Source organism: Camelus dromedarius, chromosome 9, assembly GCF_036321535.1.
Source record: "Camelus dromedarius isolate mCamDro1 chromosome 9, mCamDro1.pat, whole genome shotgun sequence".
Taxonomy (NCBI): domain Eukaryota; kingdom Metazoa; phylum Chordata; class Mammalia; order Artiodactyla; family Camelidae; genus Camelus; species Camelus dromedarius.
In genome coordinates this window covers 69,074,231-69,098,005 of record NC_087444.1, presented here as the reverse complement: position 1 = coordinate 69,098,005, position 23,775 = coordinate 69,074,231, and the positions used below count along the sequence as shown (strand labels likewise).

The 23,775-nt window shown below is 55.5% G+C and overlaps 2 protein-coding genes across 5 annotated transcripts; both read left to right on the top strand.

Moving 5' to 3' along the window:
• Positions 1-524: 524 nt before the first annotated feature.
• SERTAD1 (SERTA domain containing 1) lies at positions 525-3,338 on the top strand. 3 transcript variants are annotated; one of them, XM_010985205.2, is made up of 2 exons: positions 525-682; positions 2,288-3,338. In XM_010985205.2, the coding sequence occupies exon 2, from the start codon at positions 2,288-2,290 to the stop codon at positions 3,002-3,004; it is 717 nt and encodes a 238-aa protein (XP_010983507.1). In that variant the 5' UTR covers positions 525-682; the 3' UTR covers positions 3,005-3,338. The 3 variants fall into 3 exon arrangements, with proteins under 3 accessions (XP_010983507.1, XP_010983506.1, XP_031314576.1); XM_010985204.3 differs by having other exon boundaries at positions 529-673; XM_031458716.2 differs by lacking the exon at positions 525-682 and adding an exon at positions 759-1,030.
• An 857-nt stretch (positions 3,339-4,195) lies between these two features.
• On the top strand, positions 4,196-23,754 carry PRX (periaxin). 2 transcript variants are annotated; one of them, XM_064489334.1, is made up of 7 exons: positions 4,196-4,241; positions 13,581-13,624; positions 13,708-13,806; positions 13,933-14,058; positions 16,151-16,307; positions 18,935-19,131; positions 19,740-23,754. In XM_064489334.1, exons 4-7 carry the CDS (start codon positions 14,032-14,034, stop codon positions 23,553-23,555), a joined length of 4,197 nt encoding a protein of 1,398 aa, XP_064345404.1. In that variant the 5' UTR covers positions 4,196-4,241; positions 13,581-13,624; positions 13,708-13,806; positions 13,933-14,031; the 3' UTR covers positions 23,556-23,754. The 2 variants fall into 2 exon arrangements, with proteins under 2 accessions (XP_064345404.1, XP_031314573.1); XM_031458713.2 differs by lacking the exon at positions 4,196-4,241 and adding an exon at positions 9,988-10,041.
• The last annotated feature ends 21 nt before the right edge of the window (positions 23,755-23,775 follow it).

The window sequence follows — 23,775 nt, the reverse complement described above, 5'->3', positions numbered from 1 at the left end:
ATGGGACTCCAGTGGCATCCCACCCCCACCCTCCTAGTCCCACTTGTAACCAAGATTGAGTCCAACCGCCCAGCATTTGCTGAATCTGATACGACCTTATTTTAATTTTCCTAACTGTCAAGAAGTAGGCTAAAAAGATCCCATTTAACATGCTTTGTGTGGCTCAAAGATGTCAAACATTTTTCCAAGGTCACACATCGAGTCAGAATTTGAACCTAGGCCTATCTGGCCTAGAGTGTAGGCCTCTGTTGGCGCTGGATTCGTACGAAGTTCAGTGCTGGGTTTGGCAGGTGCGTAGGCAGGTGTAAGGGGCCCGCGCCTCGAGAGACAAAAACCCCACCCGCCACTATCCCACAGGACAAATAGTTACTCTACTTTCTCCCCCTCGCTAAGTCTCCGGAACATGCGCCCTGAAGCCAACTTCTCTCTTCGAAACGGCCCCCTATAGGCCCCGCCCATCACCGTCTAGGACCAATCCCTGGGTGGAGGGCGGAGCCACCACGAAAGTGGGCGGTAGCTAAAGGGAGTCAGGAGCCTGGAGTCGTGCGCCGAAGTCAGAACTGCGTCTCTCGACCCAGGTGCCGGTTGCTGAAGGAGAGTGAGCGAGCAATGCTGCCGCCACCGCTTCCTGATTGGCTGCGGGTGGCTCCCTCTTCGTTCTGATTGGCAACTGGTGAGCTGGGTATGTAAATAAAGGGAAGAGGCCTGGGGAAAGTAGAGGTACTGGCCACGGGGTCCTTTAGCAGGTTCGATCCCCGGGTCCGGCAGGTGCGCGCCAGGGCTACCCGGGATCGAGACGCGCGGGCCTCTATGTGCCGCCCGCCCCGGCTGGGCCGGGTGAATCACGCCGCAGCCGGGGAAGGGGGCGGAGGCGCCGGCTCCCTGGCTCCGGCTGCGTGACTCACCCGCCCCCGCCGCCGCCGCAGCCGCTTCGGGAGGAGACGCCTCCACTGCCTTCCGGAAGTGAGCGGAGGCCAAGAGGGCAGAACAGCCCTCCGGGGATCCCGGCCCTCAAGTTCCCGAGCGGCAGGCAAGAACGACCGCGTCCCGCCGGGCAGTGTAAAGGGTCCCTGGGTTTGAGGAGCCGGAATCCCCGGGGGAAAGACGGCCTGGCGCCGCTAGGGGGCGCCGGGACCAGGGGGCGGAGTCGGGGGTGGGGGCTGAATTCCTGTGGTTCCGGACTCCCGGGTCGGCTAGGAAGGAGGGGAGACCCAGTTTTGAGTAGTGTGAAGGGTCACTCCAAATGAAGGGTCTAGGTACTGTACCCTGCAGGCTGTCTGTTTTTTAAAAAGCAGATTGGGCCAGGGGCACCCTCCCCGGGAAAAGTGGGTCCTCAAACTTCTCTCATTGACCTCCGTGCCCATCAGGATTTTCCGGCAAGCTCTGTCCACTCTGCTTCGCAAATAAATCCTAAATCCAACTTCCTTCCACGTCCACTACTATTTTATACTCCCAAGTCTCCACCATCGCCCACCCCAGAGTGCAGTAGCCTCAGAATGGACTCCCCACCTTCCCAACAACCTTCCCCACTTCCTCGTAACAGCCAAGGGGATATTCTGGAAACCTAACCAGTCCACAACACCGCATTCCTTCCTGCTTAAAATCCAAGTTCCTTGCCTCTGCCTACTCTCAAACTTGCCCCCTCACCCCATACTGTGTCGCTCTGCGCACTGACCATGGAGTCTTTTTTCAGTTCAAGCTCATCCAGCCTCTAGGTCTCTTTGCCTTTGCCGTCGTTCTTTATTCCCAGAATGCCTCCCCCCGGTTCCTCCAGGGCTGATTCCTTCTCGTACTTGAGGGCTCATTTCAAATGTCACCTCCTCAGAGGAGCCTTCCCTAACGACTCTCCAGAACCTTTTAGTATCTTCCTAGCACCATCTGTACATTTCCTGTATTTGTTTATTTATTTATTGTCTGATACAATTAGACAGTCAATAAATATTAGATTAAACCATATGAAACAGCTGCTTTTGTAGGTTAAAAAAAGGTTAAATATTGGACATTTCACATGGTTCATTGAAGAAATAAATAATCATAGTTATTATGAATAATACTTATTCATAGGAGTAATTGCTATGTGCCAGACACCGTTGTAAAGTGCTTTTTGTATATTATCTCATTTATTCCTTAAAACAACTTTATGAAATAGATACAATTATCATTCAGCTCTCAAAGTTTCCCTAAGAAAGCCTAGGCTCAGAGAGGCTAAGTGATTTGCCCAAGATCACACAGGCATGAGAACTTCACATTGGCTTTCCATAACTGAATGACTTCTCCCTCCCCACAGATGATGCTGAGCAAGGGCCTGAAGCGCAAGCGGGAGGAGGAGGAGGAGGAGAAGGAAGCCCTGGCAGTTGACGCCTGGTGGCTGGAACCTGGCCACCCAGCAGTGGCACAAGCACCCCCGGCTGTGGCCTCCAGTTCCCTCTTTGACCTTTCAGTGCTCAAGCTCCACCACAGCCTGCGGCAGAGTGAGCCAGACCTGCGGCACCTGGTGCTGGTAGTGAACACACTGCGGCGAATCCAGGCATCCATGGCACCAGCAGCTGCCCTGCCGCCTGCGCCCAGCCCACCTACAGCCCCTGGCATAGCTGATAACCTGCTGGCCAGCTCGGACGCCGCCCTCTCAGCCTCCATGGCCAGCCTCCTGGAGGACCTCAGCCATATTGAGGGCCTGAGCCAGGCCCCCCAACCCTTGGTAGACGAGGGGCCGCCAGGCCGCCCCAGTGGGGCAGCCCCACCCAGCCTGGGTGCCTTGGACCTGCTGGGACCAGCCACTGGCTGTCTGCTGGACGATGGGCTTGAGGGCCTATTCGAGGACATTGACACCTCCATGTATGACAGTGAATTTTGGGCACCAGTCTCTGAGGGCCACAAATCCAGCCCTGAGGATGGGCCAGGCAAGGAGGAAGCTCCAGAGCTGGATGAGGCCGAGCTGGACTACCTCATGGACGTGCTGGTGGGCACACAGGCACTGGAGCGGCCACCAGGGCCAGGGCGCTGACCCCCAGGGCTGGGATGTTGATCTTCTGTCCAAACTGAGCCTGATGGCTGGAGCAACTCTCCTTGGAAAGACATAGCTAGCTTCCCTAGAGAGGGGCTTTGGAGAGAAAGAATCCAGTCCTGGGCAATTTCACCTCCGACCTCTTGTCTCTGGCTGATGGGGGCAGTCTGGGATTGGCCCTCATGATGAAATGACAGGGCCTGGTGGCTGGAATGGGATTGGACCAGGCCCAGTGCTGAATCCCTGGGGGTCATAGCCTGGTATACACTTTTCCTGATGTACGGAGAGACCCCAACCAGTTTTTGAAATTAAAGCCAGTCCTGGGACGTCTCAAGTCTGTGTATTGCTGTTTCTGGGCTAAGGTGAGGGTGATATAATAACCTCTAACATTTATCCACCGGGTACTGTGCATCCAGCGTGGCTCTAAGCATTTGATGTGTGTTAATTCATTTAATCCTCTTAAGAAGATGGACATTATTATTATCCCCATTTTATTGTTGAGAAAGTTGAGGCTGCAAGAGGTCATCACTTGAGATAGGTTTCAAACTTTACTGCTTTTTGGTCTGAGAAGCAGTCCAGTTAGGTCTGGTAACTGGTCCTCTAGAAAACCCCCGGCATACACTCAACCAGGTTTCCCTGATGTGCCTGTGTGTATACATAGTGGTGGTGGTGGTGGTGGAGGAGAAGCCACAGGCCACTTTTTAAAAATGAAATCTAGTCCTTGCCTGGGGTGTACCTGTGTCTTGGGAGCTGGGTGTGGAGGCAAAAGGGAGCTTGAATTCAGAATGAGCCGGAAATAAAAGCACAAAGCTGAAGGCAAGATGGAGTCTCTCCAAGGAGCACTGAGAGCTAGCTCTCCAGGAAAATGGTGAAAAAAGGGAGACTCCAGCAAGTTTTAAAAAATAAAATCCACTCCGGGCCTCAAATCTCTCTTTGGGCAGGCAAGGGATAAGGCAGCTTAGAGGCTGATTCCGAAATAAAGCCACCAAGTTTGGTGGCCTGATGGAAAGGCAGGCGATCCTGCTTTCCTTCTAGAAGAAACTTAGGCCCCAGCGAGCTGGGGCCACCTGCCTGACAGCCTGGGTGATGGGGCCGGCCTGAGCGCCGGGTGTCTGCGCCGCCCCCGCCGTCCAGCCGCATTCCTGGCCCGGCAGGGAGGGGCCGCACACTCAGAGGCCTGGCACGGGACCCAGGCGGCGTCCTTCCTGGCGGCCGTGGGGGCAGGGCAGAGCCCGAGGTACTGGGCGGGGGGAGGGGCACGGTGAACGCTGCCTCGGGGGGGAGGGGGGGTTAGAGGGAGGAGCAGAGGTTCAGACGGTGGGTGACCTGAGGGACTGGCGGGGCCTCGAATGCGGGAAACCCCGGCAAAGGGACATAAAAATTGTGGGGCCCCGGCGCCTCCACTCTGGCCGGAAGCTTCAGGGAGGCTGAAGCCGGGGTGGAACTGGGGAGGGGGGAGCGGGGGCGGGGGAAGGCGGGCAACTGCGGCCAGCCCCTCGGGCCTGGAAGGGGCGGGCAGAATGAAGCTTCCTGGAGGAGCAGAGGAAGTTGTGCCCATTTCTGGAAGTGGCTGAGGTGGCCCGGGGAGGGGAGTGAAAATGGCCCAAAGGGAGCTGGTGCCCAGGCTGAGGGGCTTCTGGGTGCCTGATTCCAAAACCTAGTGACTCCAGACGCTGGGCAATGGGACTCAGACTCGATTTTGACCCAGACCCGGACCTTGGGAGTTTGGGCTGAGCTCAGCAATGCCCCCTGGTGTCTAGTCTTGGGGTCTGTCATGCCATCGTCTTAGAGTCCCTAGAGATCTGACCAGTGGTCAAGGAGTCCCCTGTGTGGGCTCAACAATGCCTTCTGTTCATAACACCCTGAAGACCTGTTTCTGATGTCTCTGGGTGCCAAACTGGGGGATAACCTGTGATACCTATTGAAGCAGACAGCTTACCCATCTGTCAACGACGCTCCCATCTGCCCCTGTGCCTGTTGGGCCAGCAATGTTCCCCTTTTCCCAGAACCTCTGCGTACAGTTGCAGGGCTTGTGCACTGCGCATAGGCTCCGTATTTAGGGGACTACCACACGTCTTAGGCATCATGCATTTCCATATTTATTACAACAGTTTCCCAGCAGATGGAGGTCAAGTGCCTTGGGGAAGGGGCATGCCTTTTGCACAAAAGCACCATATGGGCTTGATCAGCACTGGTTCCCCACCACCACCAGTGCCCTTAGGTTTATGAACAGCCAGTGCCTGAAGACCTGCCCCATTTTCCTCATGTCTGACCCCCGGGACAATTGTGCAGGCTCCCTGGCTCTGGTGTGCCCCTCCGCCCTCAGGCTCAACCCCAGGAGGCCAGGCTACCTCAGCCAGCAGATTCCAGGGCCCACACCATTCCTAACTGAGCTGCCAGCCCTGGTGCTGCTACTGCTTTTCACAGAGCCTCTCTGTGTTCCCATTACGACACTCGCCAGGCTAGCTCCTCTCCATGGGCATTCACAGGGACCATCACACAAACACTTCTCTCCTCCATCACCTGGGAGAGATGTCCTTGGTCTTCTCCCTCCTTCCTCCTTTCCTTCCCTCATTCAGCAAAGAATCATGGGTACCTACCCAAAGGCAAATCTGACCACATCTCTCCCCTGCTCTGGGCCCTCAGAGTTTATCCTGGTCCTCGGGGATCTGAACCCTCACCTTCCACCCCTGTCCCATTCACTCATTCAGTGAACATTTACTGAACACCTGCGGTCTGCAGTCCTGGTGCGGAAACCTAATGACACTTAGTCAATGATTATTAACTCAATAAAGAGAGATTGTGTTGAAAGCCAGACCACCTGCATTTGAACCTCTGCTTTGCCATTCTGTGGCTGTGTGACTCTTGGCCAGATACTTAATTTCTCTGGGCCTCAGGGTCCTCATCTGTAAGCTGGGACAGTAACAGTATCCACCTCAGAGGGTTGTTGTTCTGAGGGGAGAGTGTTCTAGGCAGAGGGAACAGCAGGTGCAAGAGTTAGGAAGTGAGGGATCCTACAATCTTTTCAGGGATCTGTAAGCTGCTGGGTTTGATTGGAAAGAGAGAAACTGCAGTAAGGGAAGTGATGGAGCTGTAGGGGTTGGCAGGGGCCAGGGCACACAAGGATGGGGACTTTCCTCTGAAGGCAGTAGGGTAAAGGAATCTAGAAGTAAATGGGTCTCTCTGGCTGCCATGTGGATGTGGTGGTGAGAGGGTGAGACTGGAGGCCAGGAGCCCAGAGGGGAGGCCAGGGAGGGACAGAGCAGCCTTGAAGAGTGGAGGGGACATGAGAGATGCTGGAGAGGACAGGCTGTGGGGTGATGAGGTGCAGTGGAGGAGGGGCCTAGGACAAGACCCAGGGCTCTAGCCAGGGAGCTTGGGGATGGTGGGGCCATGTTGGGATGGTGGCCCGGAAGAGGAGCAGGTCTGGGGTTGACACCGAGGCCAGAAAGGGACACAGTGGGTGCCAGGGGCTGGGGGGACACCCAGGGGAAGGCATGTAGGCTGCTGGGCCCCTGGGACCGGGAGCTCAGTCGAGAGGACGGGGGCAGGAACAGGTGTAAAGGACAGGGGTGAGGGAGATACCAGTTTCCCTGGGCTGCACTGGGTGGAAGCCGGTTCCTGCCCGACTCCAACTGGGTGGGGAGAGGGTGGTCCCTGAGGAGAGCTTTCCATCTCCTTCCCCAGCCCTGCAGGATGTCCTGTGTTTATTGAGGTGGCTTTGGCCGGAACCGGGACACTGGTGCCACCCCCTAAACTCAGCTTCCCATGGCCACACCCCCTAGGGTGAGGACAAGCAAGAGAGAGAGAGAGAGACAGAAAAAGAGAGAAACAGACACAGAGAGAATGAGACAGAGACACAGACAGAGAGAGAGACAAGGAATAAGGACACAGAGACACAGAGACAGAGAGGGAAACACATCATTCACCACAGAAAGCTCACAGCAAACTCGGAAAGGAAGCTTCCTGCACCTGCTAGAGGGCAGCTACAAAAAATGTACAGTTAACATCTTACTTCCTGACAAAAGACTGAATGCTTGTCCCCAAAGACTGGGAACCAGCAAGGATATCTGTCCTCTGATACACGGAGAGAGACAGGAGAGCCTGTAACAGCCTCCTTGTCTGTTGGACCCTGAGCAGGGAGGGGTGAATTTTCCTCCCGGCTCTAGCCTCGCCTGTAGTCAGACTCTTTCCCCCTCAAATACTTAAAACTCAGATCTGATTGTCCCTCCTGGAAGTACCCAAGGCTCTCAGGACAAAGTCTCAGCCCCTCCTCAGGGCCTTGCTGACTATGGCCCTCCCCACAGCTTCTCCTCACCCTGCAACCTACTCTCATTTATCCACCACCAGCATGAACTCTTATGTATCCTTCAGGTGCCAGCTCAAATGTTACCTCCTCCAAGAAGCCCTCCTTGCTCTTTCTGATAATATCAACGTGCCAGGCCCCTCTTATAGATCTGGTTCTGTTTCTCATAGCTCTTAGCTCAGTGTGTAATTACACTCTCGTTTTGTTGGTCGCTTCTTTAACGTCTGACCCCCCTTGGACTGTGAGTTCTGTGAAGGCACCGTCACAGTCACTGCTGTGTCCCCAGCACTGCCCAGCCCAGGGATGATTACAGCGGAGGTGTCTGTGAATAACTGGTGAATAAATGTATAAATGAGGAGATACAAAGGAAGGGGCATTTGTGGCCCTAGGGACACAGCCACGAGCAAGGACACAGTTCTCAGCTCATGGAAATTTCCTATGTGCTGAGCTCTGTCTGGATTCAGATCCTTTGCACAGGCTGTCCCTTCTGCCCATAAAGCTGTTCTACTCCCTCTTCGCTTGCCTGGTTCCTGTGGGCCACTCAATTCTCAGCTCACATGTCCCCTCCTCCAGGAAGCCTTCCCCGACCTCCCTTCCTCAGTTGAAGCAGCTACCTTTCCTGGGCTTCCCCAGCAAGGTCCTGACCTCTCTGCCTGAGATTCCCCCATCACAAACCTGGCCACTCTGAGTCTGGCTCCCTGTTGGACTGTGAAGTCTGTAAAAGCAGCCCCGGGCTATCTTGGTCACATTGTGTCCCCAGCACCATCCAGGTGCTCATTAACTGTTTGCTGACACTGGATGAAGTACTGCTCCCTCTCTGTGCTCTGATACTTTGCCCGTGTACCTCCCCCCCACCCCCTCCTGGAAGCCTCTTCCCTGCGTTTGTACCCAGCTCCTTCCTCCTCAGCTCTCCAGTTTGACTTCAGATGTCATCTCCTCCAGAAATCCTGTCCTGAACCTGCCCCCCCATACTGATTTAGCTCTGTCAGTGTCCCCAGTGCCCAGCCAAAGGCCTGCCATCAAGGGCCTGTGAATGTTGAATGAATAAATGAACAGATGAATGTTTGAATCAATCAATGAATGAGAGAGAGAGAGAGAGCCTACAATAGGGGGAAGTTCTCCTCAGGTCCATCAGCTGCCCTGACCACACTGTCCCTTCCACCCCTCCCAGGAGGAGGGTTCTGGCTGGGCTCCGGCCACACCCCAGCCCTTGCTGGCTGCCAGTCCTGGAAGGCAGTTTCCAGAGCTCAGCACATTCCTGCCTTCCCCGGTGGCTGAGAGTGGGCAGGGGGCATTTCAGAGAGAAGGGAGGAGTCCCCTAGCATTCTGGGATCCTGCCAACTAGTTCCTGGTCCCCTGTGCCCTCGGGAGTAGGCCCCAAATGCTCAGGAGGGGGATGGGGAGGGGGCCGCAGAGGGGCCAGCAGAGCGGATGTGAGGGGCGAGGGTGCCGACTGAGGTGAGGGCCTGGTGGCTGCACTAGGCTAGACAATGGGGCAGAAGCTGCTGACGTGCATTTTGGGGGTAATCCCCAACCTCATCCCAGCCCCGGCCCCAGGCCCCGACTCAGAGAGCCAGGAGCATCCGAGGCAGCGGCCTGGCGGGTGTGAGGGGCATGTGGGGGTACTTGTGCTCCCTGTGCCGCCCCCCGGGGTCTGGTGAGTCAGGGCAGGCTGGGGGCTGGGGGCCAGGGGATCAGGGTGAGGCCTGGTGTCCTTGGTTTGGGAGTTGGGCAGGTCTGGGTTCAAATCCTGGTGCTACCAATTAAGTGCTATGGGAGTCCTTGGGTGTCATTACCCTCTCTGAGCCTCCTTATCTGTTATATGAAGGGGACAGAAGAGTGTTGCAGGGTCTCTGGGGTCCAACAGAACTGGAGTTGGACCCCAGCTCCACCACCTTCTGTCTGTGTAGCTAAAAACTGGACATAATCTTTCTCTCTTGCATCCTTAATTCCCAGAGCCGAGCTTTGGGGGCCCAGCACAGTATTTAGTATGTGATAGGTGTCCCCCAAAATGCAACTTCATTAAACAGAGAAGTGGGGCTCCTCTGTGCCCAGTCTCACTCAGGCCAAAAGTCCTCTGACAAGTCTAGCTGGCTCTCTAATTTGTGTGAATAATACAAAATAGTATGAGTAGCATTCACTCTGTGCCAGGTGCTTTTTAAAGATTTTAGCCTCTTAACTCATTTTATCTTCACAACAAACCCATGATTTGGGCACTTTTACCCTCCCTGTTTTAGAAATGAAAAAACAGACCCAGAAAGATGCTGTGACTTGCCGAAGGTCACACAGCTAGGACATGGCTGAGCTGGGATTTGAACCCAAACTGACGGGGAGAGGGAGTGGAAGGAGTTTATTTTAGGGGCCCCAGGAACCAGTAGGGCCACACCTGGGTCTGGAAACAAGGAGATAGTGCTGGTGGGGTGAGTCTCGAAGTGGCACCTGCAAGTGCAGATCCCAGGAGTGTGGGGCTCCTGGTGGAGGTCTCAGCCCAGGCACAGGAGCAGCGGCTGTCTCAGCTTCTCTTCTGTGGCTCCCACCCTCTTGCGAGTGGATGTAGCTAGGAGAGGGGGATGTTTGTTCCCCCACCACCCACTCCCTGGTGATGTCATGCCTCGGCAGCCAATGGCTGGGGTCTCCCCCTCCTCCCCCTCCCCGTTCCTTTTCCCCCCCAGCCTGGGGCTGGGGCTGAGCAGACGGACGGGGAGCTCTCGAGGTGTCTGGAGGCCCAGTGGTAAGAGATCAGCTGGCCAGTTTCCTTCCTGGCCAGGCTGAGAAGCCGCTGAAATGAGACCCAGGATCCTGGGAGGTGCTGGGAGGCTGCCTGGGGCTCAGGAGGCAGAGTTGGGTAGGAGTTAAAGGCACAGACTTTGGAGCCAGACCCTGGATTCAAATCCCAACATTCTTCTCTTTCTGACTATGTAGCCTTGGGCAAGATCCTTCACCCTTTGTGCCTTTGCTTTCCCATCTATAAAATGGGCTGATGGAGGCTACCTCACAGGGCTGATGCGAGACTAAGTGGTTGCTGCTTGGAGAGAGCTGGGGCAGGATGCCTACGGTGGGACAGGCTTTTTTTGATCTGTGGACTAAAGTGCTGGGGAGACAACGCTGATTCTGTTGGTAGGAGGCTGGTGCTCGAGCTGGATTTTGTCCCTCACACAAAGGTTCTCTTGGGTAGAGGAGAAAGTGGGGCCACTGTGAGCAAAGGCTGGGCATGAGACACTTTGAGATGCATAGACCCCCCGACTCTTGCTGTCAGAGATTACTTCCTATTACTTGAGCACTTACTATATACTGGGAATATTCTAAGCACCTGCTATTATCTCTCAAATCCTCAAAGCCACTCTTGTTGGCTCCATTTTACAGATGAAGAAACTGAGACACTGAGAAGTTAAATATCTTACCTGAGTATTCACACTTGAGAAGTGCTGGAGAAGGGACTCACTGAGGCAGCTGGAGGCCACTGCCAAAAACCTCCCCCTCCTCAGATCATGTCTAGGGGCCCAGATGAGTCAGATCAACACCCCCTCCCATCACTAAGAGCACCAGATCACTGGTGATTCGGGGGCTGAGGCTCTGAGTGGGGAGAATTCCTAAATGAGGTTGGCGCCAGCCATGGGGGAAAGACAGTGCAGTGAGGCAAAGTTGGGGGAGTCCTCAGCAGGCTGAGCTCTGCTGAAGGGCCCAAGGCACAAATGACAACCCTTCACCGCAGACATCCTGAAGGGTGTGGGTGACATCTTAAGCAGGCATCTAAGTTGTGCCCTCCCCAGAGAGGTGTTTAAGTGTTTAATGAGTCAAGACAGGGAAGGATCTTTGCACATAGTAAGTGCTCAAGAAATGGGGACTTTCAGAATTCTGGAAGCTCAGGAATATACCAGGACAGAGCCAAGAAATAGGCTGTTGGGCTCTGGAGGGTCCCGCCTGGCCTTGATTCACCAGGGAGGCCCCATTAGATCTTCCTCTAAAACAAATCAGGAACCATCCCCCACCCTGGGCATCTCTCCCCACCCCTCCTTCCCCTGCCTAGTGGGACAGGCAGAGCTGGGAACACAGAGTTCCCGGGGTTCGGGGCGGGGGGCTTCCTTCCGAAGCTGCCCCCACCCCACCCCACCCGACTCCACCCCAGGAGCTGGGTACGTCTCTCAGGAAGGGCACAGTTGGGCTAAATATAACCTGGGCTGGGCAGCTGTCCCGGGCAGGGATGAAGAAGGAGGTCACTCTCTCTTGCCCCCACCCCGGGTTAGACTTCCTGTGCCACCCTCTGGGTGTGACCCTCTCTGGCCTGTCCTGGAACAGGGAGCTTGTGGCCCAGGAAATCCTCCCCTGCACCTCCACCAACTCCTACAAGTACCAGACTTCTCTCACCCCCAGCTCAGGATGCTACACTGTGCCAGGGACTCAGCTTTTCAGACCTAGGTTCAAGTCCTGACTCGGTCACTGTGATACTCTGAACCTTCATTTACTCATCAGTAAAATGGGGTACTATGAGGCCACATCTATAAAGTGCCACCTGGCCTCAGGTTGGCACCAAGGAGGTCCCTCTAAAAATGCCTGTTTATGGCACCTTCTGCCCAGCCCAACTCCTGCCCTGGCTATTTTGCTGTTTGGGGCTCCTGCAGTGCTCAAAGCCGCCAAAGCAAGTTAAGGTGCAAAATTGGGGTCAAGGGCATGGGTCCTAGCTGTGTACTCCCAGACAGGTCACCTCCCCTCTCTGAGCCTATTTCCAACCCTAAAACAGCCACCACATCCATTGTGATTTTGGGGCTTAATGGTGCCAGCATAGGGCCCAGTTCAGAGGAAATACCCCAGATGTGGGAGCCAACCCTATTTGGAGGGGCTGGGGGCTCATAGAGGAGGCCAGGGAAGGACACGAAGACCAGGACCGCTAGGAGAGCCAGAGAGGCACCCTCTGACAATGGTAGGGGGCAGGCAACTAGTGGAGTGGGTATGGCTGGAGCATTGAGGGGGTCCCTGTGTCCTCTTTCCTGGCCCATGGTGGGCTATGAAGGGCCATTGTGCAGCCGGGGATGGGTGGGCAGCGGCGGAATGTGACTGGGCACAGCAGATGGGCCATTGTTTGAGGGAATGTGCCGCGTGAGGCCTGACCTTTCTCTGTGGATTCGGGGTTGGCGGGTTGGCATGCCCCGTGGGGGCCGGGAGGACAAGGCCAGAGACCAGGAAGTAGGTAGCGGAGAGAGACAGTCTCCATTCTCTTTCCCCCAGAAGGACCTGTTGGAGGGGCTGAACCTGAATCCAGCTCTGCCTCCTTCTCTCTATGCTGTGTGACCTTGAGCAAGGTTCTTGGCCTCTCTGAGGGGCTAGGGTTTTCTGCGTTGGGGTGGAAATTGAAAGTCTTAGCACAGGACTGGCAAAGAGTCACCACTCAATGCCCATTAGATATTATTATCCATGTAAGTGGCTGGAGCTTTCAGACAAGTTCAAGTCCTGGCTTGGCCATTTGTGACCCAGGCAAGTGACTGCCCTTCTTGTAGCCTCAGGTGTCTCTGTAATGGGCTCAGTTGTGGTATTGACCTCACAAGGGTGTTCTGAGGACCACATGCCATGACCTTTGTGGGATGTTCGACACAAGATCAGCACCACAGGATGTTCTTAGTAATAATCGTATCAAGCAGTCATGAAGCGCCTGCCCTGTGCCTGGCCCTTTATATTTACAGATGCACTTGGCCCTCTGAGCAGCACAGTAAGGTGGGTGCTCTCATTCTCCCCTTTTTATTTATTTATTTATTTATTTATTTATTTATTTATTTATTTATTTATTTATTTATTCGTTCATTCATTCATCCATCCATCCATCCATCCATTCATTCGAGTTTTCTTTTGTTTGTTTGTTAGTAGAAGTACTGGGGATTGAACTCAGGACCCTGTGCTTGTTAAACATGCCTTCTACCACTGAGCTCTACCCTCTTTCGCCTCCCCACTTTATAGATGAGGAAACTGAGGCACAGAGAGGTGAGGTGTTTTGCTCACAGGGAGTACATGGCAGTGATTATAATGATTTCATAGTGAATTTGGCCCCCTGGGTCAGCCGAGGTTGTTGGTGTTGGGGCTTGCTGTCAGACAGGCCTAGGAGTCAGTTCTGGCTATGAGGTTTGTGGTCCAGCCGTGTCACCTTGGATAAAGGTCTTCTGAGCCTCCGTTTCCCTACATGCGCTATAGGGATAGAGCACTGACAGAGTGCAGGAAGGGTCAGGCACTCAGGAAGCCAGCAGCGGGGTCAGCTGACAGTAATGCTCACATTATTCTTCTTAGAGCCCGGGATCCAGGAGGCCCAAGGAGCTGGAGGTGACCCTGAGGTGAGCACTGGCTGGTGCCACATGCCCCTCCCTACCCCTCCCGGGCCCACCTGGAGCCTCACGACCTGGTCTCTCCCTGGCAGGCAGCAAGACCCCAGAGGAAGGGCACCAGGCCCACAGACGACTGTGCGGCATCCCAGGCTGGGCTCCGGTTAGGAGGGGGTGCTGGTGCCCAGGCAGCGGTGAGAGGACAGCTGGGATTGGGGGGCCCTTCTCCCTTTCTCATACCCACCATGACCTCTCCCTTGAAGCCTGGCCTTTTCCCCTCATGCTCTCCTGGCCTCAAGCCTTCATCCCTGCCCCTGCAGGCTCAGAGGCAGCTGCTCCATGCAGAACTGAAGCTGGTCCTGCAGCAGAAGGGAGAGAGGAAGCAGGAGCCTGGGGCCCAGGTGACTCCCAGCAGTGCCATGGAGGCCAGGAGCCGGAGTGCTGAGGTGAGCACCGTACACGTACTGCAAGGGGGCCTTGTGGGACCTTGGTGGAGGGCACAGGCCGGGGAAGCAAGGAGATACTTCCTGACTTCTCTGTGCCTCAGTCTCCCCATCTGTGAAATGGAAATAGCAACAGGGCCTATTTTCTGGGTCACTGTGAGGGGGAAAAATTAAAAATGTAAAGTATTTAACATAGTACCTGGCACAGAATAAGATTCAAAGAAGCTAATTCAGTGAGCATAATGGAATTTTATTAATAAGAAGCTAAAGAAAATAGAGTGGAAACCATTCATCAGAAGAAGCAGGATGGTGTAGGGGTTAAAGACATGGGCTTTGGACCCATGGGCTTAAATCCCAACCCTACCACTTCAGCTGTGCAGCCTTGAACAGATGACTTGATCTTTCTAACCCTCAGTTTCCCCATCGGTGAAATGGGCAATGGTCCCCAGCTCTGAGGGTGTTGAAGACTCACACTCTGTCATTGGCACAGGGACTGGTACCTAGGAAACTTCCTTGAATGTTAGCAGCTTTCACTATTATGGAGATAAAACACTAGCATTGACTGCATCCTACTAGACTCCAGGCACACAGTGGGTCTACTTTTACAGGAGCCAAGCTGAGGCTGAGGGGTGGCAAGCAGGGGGTAAAGTACAAGGAGGTCACTGCCTACAGGACAGCCTATGGTTTCTGAGGTCACAGACCTGAGGTTGAGGCCCCACTGTTTAAATTACTGTGTGGCATTAGGCAAGTCATTTCACTTTTCTGGACCTTTATGTCCTCCATGTGATTGCCCAAGCTGTGGGGAGGATGAAATGAGATGGCACACATAAAATGCTTAGCCTAGGGCCTAAGACCAGTGCTGACACTCATGCTTCCCCTGCTGCCCCTACCGCAGCTCTTTCTACTCCTTCTCACCATGCTCTGCCCAACTCTCTCTAGTCCTGGGGCCACAGCTGTGGGGCATCTGACCAAACCCACTTTCCCCTCTCCAAGACCTTAGCTCAACCTCAGTCTGTGCCAGCCTCAATGCACTGCCCATTACAGCATCCCATAGCATCCCTGTTGCTTCAGGTCTCAGCTCACAATCAGAGACTCCTTGTATACACCCACGTTACCCAACTTTACAATAGGAAAGCAGGACCAGAGAGGGCAAAGTTCTCCCCCAGAGGCACGCAGCAGGTTGGGTTCCTAGATGGCTGTAGAACTGAGGTCTTTCACTGACTCTCCTGGGAAGCCGGGATGCAGACCCCACAGTGTGCTGCTGGACCAGGGCCAGGTCAGCACCATTTACAGTAAATACCAGGAATACCACGTCTGCTGGTCCACCACTCATTACCCACGCACCCCTCTCCACTGGATTCCCTGTCCCATGGGCGTTATGCAGGTCTTGGGGTCAGAGAGTCCACAATAGGGCACAGTCTCACACACATTAAAGCCTTCAAGGAGGCCAGCCCCACCCCTACCCCTCCATACCTCACCACTTAATGGTCAGCCCTTTCTTCGGGACCCAATCCTCAATCACCACTCCTGTTCTACTATTAAAGCCCCTCTCGGTATCTCCTTTCAGTCCGGTCCTTAAGGCTATGGGCCCCCTCAGTACTTCCATGGATTCACTCTAGCCATACCCCTCTTTGGCCGCTCCTCACTGGCCACTGTCCTCCTCCATTCACCTGTGCTCTCCAAATCCTAACCCCGCCCTCTCGATATGGTCACGCCCCCTTGGAAAGCACAGCTTCGCCCTCACTATCAGGCCCACCTCTCAGTCACAACTCAGGTTCCCTCTGGCCTCCCTACCTCGTCCCTCCTTTACGACACTGCCCCTCGCCCCGCCCCTCCCAACAGCAGCCCTAGGATGCTCCCCAAAGTGTGGGTTCGCAAAGCCGTTGAACTCTTCCGAGGTCTCAGTGAACGAGTAGCCCTCGCGCCCTTTTAAAGGGGAGATGGCGGAAAGGGCGGGTCCGCACGACCAGTTTGAGCCGCGCCGAGGAGCCTGCGCCCTGAGGACCCGTTTAAGAGCGGCTTTTAAGTGCGATGGCGGGTTCTGGGCGAGGTCGGGCCCTAGAGCCCCATGGCGATCCCCCGCCACCCTCCACAGGAGCTGAGGCGGGCAGAATTGGTGGAGATCATCGTGGAGACGGAGGCGCAGACTGGAGTCAGCGGCATCAACGTAGCTGGCGGGGGCAAAGAAGGAATCTTCATCCGCGACCTGCGCGAGGACTCGCCCGCCGCCAGGAGCCTCAGCCTACAGGAAGGTGGGCGGGGCGGGGCATGGGGCGGGGGATTCCTGCGGGGGCGGGGTTAGGAATCTGCCCTGGGTCAAGAGCGCAGCCGGGGATCAGGAGGCGGGATTAAGGGCTTGGGGCAGGGCTTTGTGTCAGCTTTGTGGTTGCTCTCAGCAGGGGCTCTGGAGGTTGTCTCAGTTTGACTCCCAGATCTGCATTTTACTATCTTGTGATCTTTCTATGCCTCGGTTTTCTCATCTCTAAAATGTGAGCAATTCTAGTACTTACCTCATAGGGTTATTATGTGGATTAAATGAGTCAGTATTTGAAAACACAGCTAGTAGCTAAGTGGTACATGGTAAACGCCGTGTTAAGTGCTAGTTATTGTTTTGTTGTTGGGGCTGAAGAATAGAGGCGGAGTTAACAACCTGGAGGGGGTGGGGAGGAGAACTTAGTAAGGGACGTTTTAGGTAACATGGATGAGGCTGATATGATTTATTCATTCATAACTATTTACTAAGTGCCTTCTATTTCTAGATATTATTCTGGGTGCTTGGGCTACTGCAGTGAACAAAACAGACAACACTCTCTGCACTTATGGAGCTTACATTCTAGTGGGGAGAGACATATTTAAGCAAAATATGTAAAATACATAATACATAGTAAATTAAAAAGCAGTATATGCTTACAGATGCCAGGATGGAAGCTGCATTTTTTAAAGCGTTTTTATTTGGGGGTGTTGGATGTGATTAGGTTTTTTTTTTAATGGAGGTACTGAAGATTGAATCCAGGACTTCGTACATGCTAAGCATGCACTCTGTTACTGAGCTGTAACCTCCCCCAGAAGCTGCATTTTCAAATAGGATGAGCCAGGAAGGGCAGAAAGGCATAGGAGGTAAAGGAATGAGCCGTGTGTCTATCTGGAAGAACAGATGCTAGCACAACTGCCCCAAGATGGGAGTGTGCCTGGCTTGTTGGAATAACAGCAAGGAAGCCAATATGGATGGAATAGAGTTAGTAGAAGAGTAGCATATGATATGAGGCCAGAGAGATAAGAGAAAGAGCAGTTTTTAGAGGGCTTTATCATGGTGAGAACTTTCAATTTTAGTTTGGGAGGTTTGTGAGCGGAGAAACGACATGAACTGACTGTGTTGAACTGTTGTATTAGAAGTTGACTGTTGTGGGGCAGGATGTGCAACAGGGTGACCAACAAAGAGGCTACTGTGATTATCCAGGTAAGAGATGGTGATGCTTGAGGCCAGAACAGTATTACTGGAGGTGAAGAGAAGATTTGGATTCTGGATGTAATTTGAAGGAAGAGAGTTCCAAGAATAGATATGGGGTGTAATGGACAGAGAGGGGTCAAGGAAGACCAGGAGTACAGTTTGGGTCTGTCAAATGACAGGTGGACACCAAGGTGGAAATGTAGAGGGATAGTTGAATATGTGAGTCTAGGATGGAGGGGGGAGTGGTGCGCTGGAGATGTACATTTGGGAGTTGTCAGCATATTTATAATCTTTAAACTTCTGAATCTGGATGAGCTTCCCAAAGGGATGAGTGTAGCATGTAGATGGAGAAAAGAAGAGGGCCAAGGCCAAAGCTCTGGGACTGTGTCTTTAAGCGGTCTGGGAGATGCAGAAGAACCATCCCAGGAAGCTGAGAAGGAACCTCCAGGGAGATTCCAGGGGGTGTGACACCCTGAAAGCCAAGCCAAGCAAGTGATGGAGAGAAAGTGAAGCTGGGTCTCAAGTAGAGGTTCAAGCAGATGAAATCTGGGACTTGACCATGGGACTTAGTTACACAGAGGTCACTGCATGGGAACTTGAGAGGAGCAGTTCAAGGCTCTGGGAGGGAGTGTCAGAGATGTGATTAGAGAAGTGGAAACACTGCAGCTGGACAACTCAATGCATTTTGCCATTAAGATGGACAGATAAATGAGGCAGGAGCTCCAGGAGGAGTGAGGTCCACACAACCTTTCTTATGGGAGAGAGAACAAGAAAGAATGGCATGTCGTAGAAGAGAATAATAAATTGATAATGTGGAGAGAGAAGGAAGAATTGCTGGAGTATGTCCCTGAGAAGGTAGTGGAGGGATTGACCCCTAGCTAGAAGTGGGGGCAGTTGATCCCTAGGAACAAGTGGAGAGTGGAGTAAATAGCCACAGGAACAGGGGGGTGAATAATGGGGTGGGAGCTTCTGGAAGTTATCTTTTTGTGGGGTGAGGTAATTAGGTTTACTTATTTACTTTTGATGGAGGTACTGGGATTGAACCCAAGACCTTGTGAATGCTAAGCATGCGCTCTACCATTGAGCTATACCCTCCTCCCTGGAAGTTATCTTCTGATTCTGTTCTCAATGAAACAAGCTAAGTTAGTATCAGAAATGTGAGGATAGGGGAGGGGAGTGAGAAGGGGAGGGGCGTGGCCTGAAGGGTCTGTGAAGGAGGCGGGGCTAAGGCAATGGGGCGTGGTTTTATTCTTAAGTGTCAGAACCTCAAACAGGGAGGAACTTTGAATCTCAATCCTGTGCTCGGGTATAGGCGGGGCCAAATCTTTGGGCGGTGCCTCGCTGTACTGGCTCCAGGGAAGTGGGGTCGGAACCAGGCCTGGGCGGAGCCAAGAGATGCCCACGCCCTGCCCACCTCCACCTGGCCTGCAGGGGACCAGCTGCTGAGCGCCCGCGTGTTCTTCGACAACTTCAAGTACGAGGACGCACTACGCCTGCTGCAATGCGCCGAACCTTACAAGGTCTCCTTCTGCCTGAAGCGCACTGTGCCCACTGGGGATCTGGCGCTGCGGCCTGGGACCGTGGCCGGCTACGAGATCAAGGGCCCTCGGGCCAAGGTGGCCAAGCTGGTACGCGTGCTTAGCCCGGTCCTGGCCCTGGACTGCCCCAGCAATCCCGTCTCTGCGCCGTGAACCCCACTGCCCCACACCGTGGGCCAGCCTTGCCCTCTGTCTTGTCACTAACCTAGTGCTAATCCCACCCTCTGCCTCCTCTTCTTTGTTCCTAAACTCCTCCCTGGGGAGGGGGACCCACTCAGCCCAGATCAAACCCTCACCAGGGGTCCTGAATCAGGGGACTCTGGACCAGACAGGCCAGATTCAAGCCTGAGTGCTGCTCTCTTACTACTGAGTGACCCTGGACACGTTACTTTCCCTTCTTGGGCCTCAGTTTCCCTATCTCTAAAATGAGGGTATTGGGGGAAATCCTGGATGAGGAGCTAGAAGTCTTGGGTTCCAGTTTCTACACTGCTGTTGATTGTTAGATTCTAAAGGAAAGTCTTTGCCTTCTAGGGGCAGTAATGGTGAAATGACAGGCAGAAAGTGGGGGATGGTGTTTGGGGGACAAGATGCTCAATCCAGCACACCCCCAGCATGGTACAATACCACGTGGGGCTCCCCCTGTCCACCCCAGGCCTCCCACTGTCCCACCGCCTCCCGCCTCTCTCCTCTCTCCCCAGAACATCCAGAGTCTGTCCCCTGTGAAGAAGAAGAAGATGGTGATGCCCGGGGCCCTGGGGGCCCCTGCAGACCTGGCCCCTGTTGACGTCGAATTCTCCTTTCCCAAGTTCTCCCGTCTGCGTCGAGGCCTCAAAGCTGAGGCTGTCAAGGGTCCTGTCCCAGCTGCCCCCACCCGCCGGCGCCTCCAGCTGCCTCGGCTGCGTGTCCGAGAAGTGGCCGAAGAGGCCCAGGCAGCTCGGCTGGCCGCCGCCGCTCCTCCCCCAAGGAAGGCCAAAGCAGAGGCTGAGGTGGCAGCAGGAGCACGTTTCACAGCTCCCCAGGTGGAGTTGGTTGCGCCCCGGCTCCCAGGTGCCGAGGTGGGTGTCCCCCAGGTCTCAGCCCCCGCAGCAGAGGCAGTCAGCGGCTTTGCCCTCCACTTGCCAACCCTTGGGCTAGGAGCCCCGGCTGCACCTGCCGTGGAGCTTGCGGCTGCAGGGATCCAGATCCCCCAAGTGGAGCTGCCCACCTTGCCCTCGCTACCGGCTCTGCCCACACTTCCCTGCCTGGAGACCCGGGAAGGGGCTGTGGCAGTGACAGTGCCCACCCTGGATGTGGCGGCTCCTACAGTGAGGGTGGACCTGGCCTTGCCTGGTGCAGAGGTGGAGGCCCGAGCAGAGGCTCCTGAGGTGGCCCTTAAGATGCCCCGCCTCAGTTTCCCCCGCTTTGGGGCTCGAGCAAAGGAAGTTGCTGAGGCCAAGGTGGCCAAGCCCAGCCCCGAGGCCAGGGTGAAGGGGCCAAAACTTCGAATGCCCACCTTTGGGCTTTCTCTCCTGGAACCCCGGCCCACTGCACCTGAAGCCGTTGAGAGCAAGCTGAAGTTGCCCACCATCAAGATGCCATCCTTTGGCATTGGGGTCTCGCCGCCTGAGGTCAAGGTGCCCAAGGGACCTGAGGTGAAGCTCCCCAAGGCCCCGGACGTCAAGCTCCCAAAAATGCCAGAAGCAGCCCTTCCAGATGTGCGACTCCCAGAGGTGGAGCTCCCAAAAGTGTCAGAGATGAAACTCCCAAAGGTGCCGGAGATGGCTGTGCCGGATGTGAGGCTCCCAGAGGTGCAGCTGCCAAAAGTTCCTGAGATGAAACTCCCGAAGGTGCCTGAGGTGAAACTTCCAAAGGTGCCGGAGATGGCTGTACCTGATGTGCAGCTCCCAGAAGTGCAGCTCCCGAAAGTCCCGGAGATGAAACTGCCAAAAGTGCCCGAGATGAAATTCCCTGAAATGAAGCTCCCGAAGGTGCCTGAGATGGCTGTGCCGGATGTGCAGCTCCCAGAAGTGCAGCTCCCAAAAGTGCCGGAGATGAAACTGCCTAAAGTGCCCGAGATGGCTGTGCCAGAGGTGCGACTCCCGGAGGTGCAGCTGCCAAAAGTCTCAGAGATGAAACTCCCGACGGTTCCCGAGATGGCCGTGCCGGATGTGCATCTCCCAGAAGTGCAGCTCCCGAAAGTTCCTGAGATGAAACTCCCTGAGGTGAAACTCCCGAAGGTACCCGAGGTGGCTGTGCCAGAAGTGCGACTCCCAGAGGTGCAGCTGCCAAAAGTCTCAGAGATGAAACTCCCTGAGATGAAGCTTCCGGAGATCAAACTCCCCAAGGTGCCCGAGATGGTCGTGCCGGATGTACACCTCCCAGAAGTGCAGCTCCCAAAGGTGTCAGAGATGCGATTGCCGGAAGTGCAGGCGCCGAAAGTCCCAGATGTGCAGCTGCCGAAGGCACCCGAGGTGAAGCTGCCCAAGCCTCCAGAGGTGCAGCTTAAAGCTGCCAGGGCAGAGCAGGCAGAGGGGATGGAATTTGGCTTCAAGATGCCCAAGATGACCATGCCCAAGCTAGGGAGAGCAGGGTCCCCACCGAGAGGCAAGCCAGGTGAGGCAGGGGCTGAGGTCTCAGGGAAGCTGGTGACACTTCCCTGTTTACAGCCAGAAGTGGACAGTGAGGCTCGTGTGAGTGTCCCCTCTCTCACACTGCCCTCAGTGGAACTAGATCTGCCAGGTGCCCTCAGCCTGGAGAGGCAGGTCCCAGTAGCCGAAGTGGGCAAGGTGGAGAGGGCAGAGGCCCCTGGGGTGGCAGCAGGGGTCAGCGAAATTGCTTTCCGGTTGCCATCTGTTGAGATTGTCACTCCACAGATGCCCACAGTGGAGGTTGAGGAAGGGCCAGTAGAGGTCATGGAGATGAAAGTCAAGCACTCCTCCAAGTTCTCCCTGCCCAAGTTTGGACTCTCGGGGCCAAAGGTGACCAAGGCAGAGGCAGAGGGGGCTGGAAGAGCTGCCAAGAAGGTGTCCAAGTTCTCCATCTCACTCCCCAAGGCTAAGGTGGGAACCGAGGCAGAGGCCAAAGGGACAGGGGAGGCAGGCCTGCTGCCTGCCCTCGATCTGTCCATCCCACAGGTCAGCCTGGATGCCCATCTGCCCACTGGCAAGGTGGAGGTGGCAGGGGCCGATGTCAAGCTCAAGGGGCCCAGGTTTGCCCTGCCCAAGTTTGGGGTCAGAGGCCGGGACACCGAGGCAGGAGAACTAGTGCCAGGGGTGGCTGAGTTGGAGGGCAAGGGCAGAGGTTGGGATGGGAGGGTGAAGATGCCCAAACTGAAGATGCCCTCCTTTGGGCTGGCTCGAGGGAAGGAAGCGGAAATCCCAGGTGGGCGTGTCAGCCCTGGGGAAAAGCCAGAGTCCACGGCTGGGCAGCTTAAGATCCCTGAGGTGGAATTGGTCACCCTGGGGGCCCAGGAGGAAGGGGGGGCAGAAGAGGGTGTAGCTGTCAGTGGAGGACGGCTATCAGGCCTGCAGGTGTCCACAACCAGGCAGGTGGGCACTGAGGGCCAGGATGGGGGACTGAGAATGCCGCTGGGCATCTCCCTGCCCCAGGTGGAGCTGAGTGGCTTTGGGGATGTTGGCTTAGGTACCACCCCAGGGCAGCAGGCCGAAAGTACAGCCCCTCCAGCAGAGGGCACAGCAGGCTTCAAGGTCCAGGTGCCTCAGGTGACCTTGTCTCTACCTGGAGCCCAGGGGGCAGGTGGTGAACTATTGGTGGGCGAGGGTGTCTTCAAGATGCCCGCTGTGACAGTGCCCCAGCTTGAGCTGGATGTGGGACTGAACCGAGAGGCGCAGGTGGGTGAGGCAGCCACAGGTGAGGGTGGGCTGAGGCTGAAGATGCCCACACTGGGGGCTAAAGCTGGGGCTGGGGGAGGGGGGCCTGGGGACCAGCCCCCAGGGGCCGAGCGTACCTTCCACCTCTCACTGCCCGACGTGGAGATCTCACCGCCTGCAGTGGGCAGCCATGCCGAGTACCAGGTGGCAGAGGGTGAGGGGGATGCCGGACACAAACTCAAGGTGCGACTGCCCCGATTTGGCCTGGCTTGGGCCAAGGAGGGGGTTGAGGAGGGTGAGAAGGCCAAGAGCCCGAAACTCAGGCTGCCCCGTGTGGGCTTCAGCCAGAGTGAGGCAGTCACCAGGGAAGGCTCCCCCAGTCCCGAGGAGGAGGAAGAGGAAGGTGGTGGGGAAGGGGCCTCGGGGCGTCGAGGCCGCGTCCGAGTCCGATTGCCCCGCGTGGGCCTGGCTACCACTTCCAAGGCATCTCGGGGACAGGAGGGCGAGGCAGCCCCCAAGTCCCCTGGTGGGGAGAAGTCACCCAAGTTCCGCTTCCCCCGGGTGTCCCTAAGCCCCAAGACCCACAGCGGGAGCGGGGACCAGGAAGAGGGTGGATTCAGGGTCCGGATACCCAGCGTGGGGTTTTCGGAGACAGGGCCTCCAGGCCCCACGAGGATGGAGGGGGCTCAGACAGCAGTCATCTGAAAGCCCTGGGCAGAGGGAGGCTCCCCTCCTGTTTCCCCCCCCCCCGACCCCTTGTTTTGTGTGTGAGATAACTAGCACTAACCCTCAGAGGGCTGGGAGGTGGGCGACTGACCAGGGCAGGGCGAGGAGGCCATGCCCAGCTCGTTGGCAGGACTGCCTGTATCTTGCCAAACCATGTGAATAAAATAATCCAGAGGTAGCGTTGGGTCAGGTCTCCTCT